Genomic DNA, 7,300 nt, shown 5'->3' on the forward strand with positions numbered 1-7,300 from the left:
TACTCTTAAATTCTATATGATTAACCAAACCGCCCCATCTTGCTCAACACTCATCGTACATCACTTATTAGACACGATTTGCACCCGTAATAAGGTTTGCAAGTCCTTATTACGCACACACGCCGTATCAACTTGTTAGTACAACGACTATCTTGTTTGATGATATTCGCAACGCAAACAATAGCAAAACACAACGCAATAGTATATTAATAATATCCGCATATTAATATAAACGTTAGCCCACCTACAATTAAGGCACTAACCAAATTCCCATTCCGACCCGTAATCCCTACAAGTCCCGCAAAAAATAAGCACATACTAAAGTCTAAGTCTAGGCTCCTATCTCAAGTCACCTAAATCCCTTAGACCATGCTCTGATACCACTTGTACATCTGGACGGCGTCCAACTATCTGGATGGCGTCCAGTTCTGAAGGACTGGACGGCGTCCAAGTCTTTTGGATGGCGTCCAAATGAACTGAAATATTCTGATCAGTTTTACATTTACACACGAGCTGAAAACCCACTTCCCGACACTTTCACACGAAAACACTTTCACAATATGTTATAATAATTAAAACTAAGAGTTTTCCACGATAAAATAGAGTTTTACGACACCGGGCCCACATCGGCCGTTTTACGACTTTCGTACAAAATTACGAGTTTTCGACCACGTGAGTTTTAACATAAACTAAAGACCGAGCCTGGTGATTGGGGATACGCTACCCAATCCTAATCAAATCCAAAAGCAAGATCTTCTAATCCCTACGCTTACCCGAGCCGCCAACGCGCGAACCTATAAAAATATCAACAACGAGAGGGGTAAACTAATGCTTAGTGAGTGAGAATATACTACATACATAAATATGCATAAAATGAATACGCATCGCCAACACACAAATAGTAAACACATACCGCAATCCGAGCATAACTAAGCAAAGTTATACCTAACGTACCACCAAGCCAAATCCGTAAGATTAGCTACAACATACAATAAGTATATATACACATATACAAGATACATCCGAAAATGCAACAAGGTTAACCCCTTAACCTTAAACCCATGAAGGTTGGCCGAACAACCCGAGCCTTAGTGAATTCGTACAACATGAGATTCACTTCCTTCACCACTTCAACAACCGAGGACGGCCGTACTACCCGTGCCTTAGTGAATTCGTACAACCCGAGATTCACTACCTCATCAATAAGATAACCGAACAACCCGAGTCATCATGAATCCGCACAACCCGAGATTCGCTACCTCATCAAAACCCACATCATCGGGGTTACTCAACCGTAACTCAATACCAATCCCACTACATCGGGATTATATAACTCCATATCACACGTCCATGTGATAACGTACACACGAAGTGTGCACCTCGCCAAAGGTGTTCAACCAAAATGCACAACTGTGCCAATTGGACTTATTACACAAGCCCATCAAATCCACCTATATATGAAGTAAGTTCTATAACCGAGAACTACTTCATCCGACCCGCAACCATCCTACACATACATATGCACATAGGATATTAACACTCACCTTATCGCCTTGACGAATGCTATCTAAATAATCCGCAACTTGCCAAAGGAAAGTACCTATTCCATTATCACAATACAAACAACACACTTTGAGTGGATTTACAAACCAACTCAAAACGACAGTGCAATTTCGACCCATTGCACTTCCAAGCACCAAACCGCGTCCAAACTAACTAATAATCAATAACACAAGTGAGAATGGTCCTAATATGCCAATTAAACCCGAACACAAGTGTTAAAAACTCGTCTTGCGAAAATTGACACCAAACCCTAATTTTGACCCATTTCAAAATTAGTCAACCAAATACCCCCAAATGGGTTCCAACACTTCCATAATCACTAACACTAGTGATTATACCCATTATCAAAGCCTAATCATGGCCAAAACATCAACTAACCCAAAACCCGCCAAGTGACAAGAATAACTAGTCACCATAAACCCACTTCATCATCTAAAAGGGTTTCACAACTAATCAAGCTCAAACCCTAACTTTAATATCAATTTTAACAAATGAAATTCGAAGTTTGAACTTACTAATACTACCACAACGTAGCCGTGAACGAGATGAACAACTTTAAAACCCGAGCTTTGGTGATATTCGACTCCTTCTTCTCCAAATCAAGCTATCTCTCTCTCTCTCTCTCTAGGAATGATTGAGAGTGTTTGTGTGAGTGAAATGTGATCCACAAATGGGATCTAGATTAGCCTTGAAGTCTCTAAACCGACACCCAAGTGAATTGACCAAAATTCCCTTTCTAATTTAAAACAATTTCTCAGCTGGCCCGTCGGTTCTGTTGGACGGCATCCCAAAGCATGGACGGCGTCCAACCTTTCTTTACTGGACGGCGTCCCAAAATTTGGATGGAGTCCCATTCTACTGAAACAGGATCAAGGTCTTACACGTAATCTCGCAGCGGTTGTTGGATCCAGACAACCTGAGATGCACAGCTTGCTGCAGCAATATATTCAGATTCATACGTGGATTATGCAACAGCGGTCTGTTTCTTACACTGCCAACTCACAAGCCTGCTACCCAGAAACTGACAGCCTCCAGAGGTAGATTTGAAATCTATTTTGCATCCTCCATAGTCTGAGTCGTTGTATGCTGTTAACTTAAATCCCTCCTTCCGTGGATACCATAAGCCCAAACTCGGAGTCCCCTTGAGATACCGCATGATCTTCTTTGCAGCGAGCATATGATTCACATTTAGTTGTGCTTGATAACGAGCGCACAAGCATGTTGCGAACATGATATCCGATCGAGATGCTGTAAGGTACATCAAGGAACCAATAATAGCCCTGTAAAGAGTCGGGTTGACCTTTGCTCCTGTGTTTTCAGGTGTAATCTCGTGATTCACTGATAGAGGATTCTTTTCAACTCGTTCATTCTCCATCTTGAATCAGCTCAAGATGTCAGCTACATACTTCGATTGATGTAGAAAGATGCCTCTTTCCGTTTGATCAACCTGCAACCCTAAAAAGAAATTAATGGCCCCTAGTGAACTCATCTTGAATCGTTTCTGCATTACGTTTTCAAACTCATCAACCATCTTCTGATCGGTTGACCCAAAGATGATGTCGTCCACATAAACCTGTACCAGCATGATATCGTCGCCTCTTTCTTTGATAAAGAGAGTCTGATCGATGACTCCCCTTCTGAAACCATTTTCTATCATATTGTTTGATAGAGTCGCATACCAAGCTCTCGGGGCTTGATGAAGACCATATAGCGCTTTCTCTAAGAGATACACCTTTTACACGCATTCCCATAACCCAAGAATCTTCCAGTAATAGCTTTCGAATTAAACTTCCCACCAGTATCCTGAACCATAAAGGTACATAGAGACCCAAATGGTTCAAGATGTTTAATGTTAGGTTTTCTTTTAAATAGCAGCTCGTAACTTGTCTTGCCATGACGTTTCACGACAAGAACTCTATTCATTGTATAGCACGCATTATAAACTACTTCACTACAAAAGGTAACTGGTAGTTCTGAGTCTGCCAACATGGTTCTTGCAGTCTCGATTAAGGTTCTATTCTTTCTTTCAGCAACCCCATTCATCTGCGGTGTGTATGGTGAGCTGAATTGTTGTTAAATTCCCCTTTCATTGCAATAATCTTCCATCTTCTGATTCTTGAATTCCGTCCTGTTGTCCGTTCCGATCCTTCTCACCCTCAGTTTGTACAACATTTCCAGTCTCGTGATCTGTTGGGGTGTAATATGATGAATATCGTATGAATGTATGAATATCTATGAAGATTGATATGAATATTGAGAGGAAAAGTCAATTGGTCAAGATTAACTTTTCCACAACTCTCTTGAACTCTTTTAGGTACTTGGCTATTGTGTGTGAATGACTCACTTCTAAGGTTGCCTTGTGGGATATATATAGCCCTCATCTATATCCCACAATTACAAGGCTTAGCACTCAATCTATGAAATTCCCGGGATTCTAACAATCTCCCCCTTTGCATTGATTGTGTGCAAAAATTTAGTAACCTTACTAATTACATGCAAAAAATCTAAAACTACAATTCTAGTCTTCAATTCATGTATGTAGCCGTTGTTGACGAACTTGAATTTCTTGAATTCTTGGAGCTTCAACGGACTTCTTAGGAATCTTCTTTGAATTTGCAAATTGCTGAAGATCTCGTACTTTCCCTTATATCTCCCCCTCAAAATGTGATTAACCCTTAAGCATATTTTGATCTGAGAGGGAAAGGGTATCAGAGCCTACGCAAAGATAATCGGCGTTGAATCTTCATGCATAGCTCCCCCTTAACTAATGCGGAAACTTAATCAAGGTATCAGAGTCAGGAATCGTAGTTAGCATGTGTTCTCTCCCCCTGGAAAGAATAACCGGCGCTCCCCCTAGAAGTAAGAACACTTTCTCCCCCTTGACAAGTTACGTCAGTCAAGGTATGATGTTTAACATCTCTTTGAAGATCGGGTCCCATACAGAAGTATATGGAAACTGTAGTGAAGTCAAATCATCATCGGTTGAAATACCATTTGTAGGTATCATCAATTGCATCTATAGATTCTTCACTCCACTTTGTTGGGACATTTGGTTTAGCTTTTGAGAATAGTTCCGGTGAAATTGAAGGGAATGAAGTTTTAGCCATGCTTACGGATCTTGACTTAAACTTGAGTAACTCTTGAAAAGAGTATTTGGTTGTTGTTGTTGCGGAAACGGGTGTGGTGCCAGCTTTGAATGACACTTGTTTCAGAAACTGAATCTTTGAAGTTTTAGAAACTAGGTCAAATTTGGTGCGAGGGGTTTTTCTCAGACCTATGGATGACTTCTTGGTTTTGTGTGGAAACTAACTATATTGATCGCCATAACCCGTATTTGAAACATCTAGACGCAATAGAACTCGATGCCCTCTTCCACGATAATTAAAACACACAACATCACCATCACCCGATGCCGGGCACTCCCAAAACTTGTGGCCTCTTTCGCCACATTTGAAACATCTAGACGCACTAGAACTCGATGTTCCTTTCCCCACATCACTCGTACCTCCAGTTGCGCTTTTAATTCTCTTACTCGGAGCGCCATACGAGTCAACCGTTCTCTTACTCGGAGCATTATCGATTATCTCCCAATGATATGGCTCAAATGTAGTGACCTGAACTTTTCCATGTTTATATATATATTAATTGAAATTGTTATTTACATGATTAAGTGTTTCCAACATGTTAAGAAATCAAACTTGTTAAGACTTGATTAATTGAAATAGGTTTCATATAGACATTTGACCACCCAAGTTGACCGGTGATTCACGTACGTTAAAACTTGTAAAAACTATATGATGACATATATATGGTTATATATATAGTTAACATGATTTTATGATAAGTAAGTATCTCATTAGGTATTTTAACAATGAGTTATATACATAAAAATGAGACTATTAAATTAAGAAACTCGAAAACGATATATATAACGATTATCGTTATAACAACGTCTTACTAAGTACATATGAATCATATTAAGATATTGATACACTTGGTTAATTATTTTAAATGATAATTAAATATATCATTAAGTGTATTAACAATGAACTACATATGTAAAAATAAGACTACTAACTTAATGATTTCGAAACGAGACATATATGTAACGATTATCGTTGTAACGACATTTAACTGTATATATATATCATACTAAGATATATTATATATTATAATATCATGATAATGTAACAATTTGACATCTCTTTAGATATAATAAACAATGGGTTAATAACATTTAACAAGATCGTTAACCTAAAGGTTTCAAAACAACATATACATGTAACGACTAACGATGACTTAACGACTCAGTTAAAATGTATTTACATGTAGTGTTTTAATATGTATTCATACACTTTTGAAAGACTTCAAGACACTTATCAAAATACTTCTACTTAACAAAAATGCTTACAATTACATCCTCGTTCAGTTTCATCAACAATTCTACTCGTATGCACCCGTATTCGTACTCGTACAATACACAACTTTTAGATGTATGTACTATTGGTATATACACTCCAATGATCAGCTCTTAGCAGCCCATGTGAGTCACCTAACACATGTGGGAACCATCATTTGGGAACTAGCATGAAATATCTCATAAAATTACAAAAATATGAGTAATCATTCATGACTTATTTACATGTAAACAAAATTACACATCCTTTATATCTAATCCATATTCCAACGACCAAAAACACCTACAAACACTTTCATTCTTCATTTTTCTACATCTAATTGATCTCTCTCAAGTTCTATCTTCAAGTTCTAAGTGTTCTTCATAAATTCTATAAGTTCTAGTTTCATAAAATCAAGAATACTTCCAAGTTTGCTAGCTTACTTCCAATCTTGTAAAGTGATCATCCAACCTTAAGAAATCTTTCTTATTTACAGTAATATATCTTTATAATACAAGGTAATACTCATATTCAAACTTTGATTCAATTTCTATAACTATAACAATCTTATTTCGAGTGGAAATCTTACTTGAACTTGTTTTCGTGTCATGATTCTGCTTCAAGAACTTTCAAGCCATCCAAGGATCCTTTGAAGCTAGATCTATTTTTCTCATTTCTAGTAGGTTTATCCATAAAACCTGAGGTAGTAATTATGTTCATAACATCATTCGATTCATATATATAAAACTACCTTATTCGAAGGTTTAAACTTGAAATCACTAGAACATAGTTTAGTTAATTCTAAACTTGTTCACAAACAAAAGTTAATCCTTCTAAATTGACTTTTAAAATCAACTAAACACATGTTCTATATCTATATGATATGCTAACTTAATGATTTAAAACCCGAAAACACGAAAAACACCGTAAAACCGGATATACGCCGTCGTAGTAACACCGCGGGCTGTTTTGGGTTAGTTAATTAAAAACTATGTTAAAATTTGATTTAAAAGTTGTTCTTCTGGGAAAATTATTTTTCTTATGAACATGAAACTATATCCAAAAATCATGGTTAAACTCAAAGTGGAAGTATGTTTTCTAAAATGGTCATGTAGACGTCGTTTTTTCGACTGAAATGACTACCTTTACAAAAATGACTTGTAACTTATATTTGCGACTATCAAACTATACCTTTTCTGTTTAGATTCATAAAATAGAGTTCAATATGAAACCATAGCAATTTGATTCACTCAAAACGTATTTAAAACGAAGAAGTTATGGGTAAAACAAGATTGGATATTTTTTGATTGTTGTAGCTACGGGAAATATTGTAACAATTC

General features: G+C 37.2%; 1 protein-coding gene across 1 annotated transcript; it reads right to left on the reverse strand.

Moving 5' to 3' along the window:
• Positions 1–2,527: 2,527 nt before the first annotated feature.
• On the reverse strand, positions 2,528–2,938 carry LOC139853997 (uncharacterized mitochondrial protein AtMg00810-like). Its single transcript, XM_071843331.1, has one exon. It carries the CDS (start codon positions 2,936–2,938, stop codon positions 2,528–2,530), a length of 411 nt encoding a protein of 136 aa, XP_071699432.1.
• Positions 2,939–7,300: the final 4,362 nt, after the last annotated feature.

This window comes from Rutidosis leptorrhynchoides, chromosome 6 (assembly GCF_046630445.1).
Source record: "Rutidosis leptorrhynchoides isolate AG116_Rl617_1_P2 chromosome 6, CSIRO_AGI_Rlap_v1, whole genome shotgun sequence".
In the NCBI taxonomy this organism is placed as follows: Eukaryota; Viridiplantae; Streptophyta; class Magnoliopsida; order Asterales; family Asteraceae; genus Rutidosis; species Rutidosis leptorrhynchoides.

Coding starts and splice junctions, on each gene's coding strand:
- LOC139853997 (XM_071843331.1), bottom strand. CDS start 2,938: ATGGAGAATGAACGAGTTGAAAAGAATCCTCTATCAGTGAATCACGAG.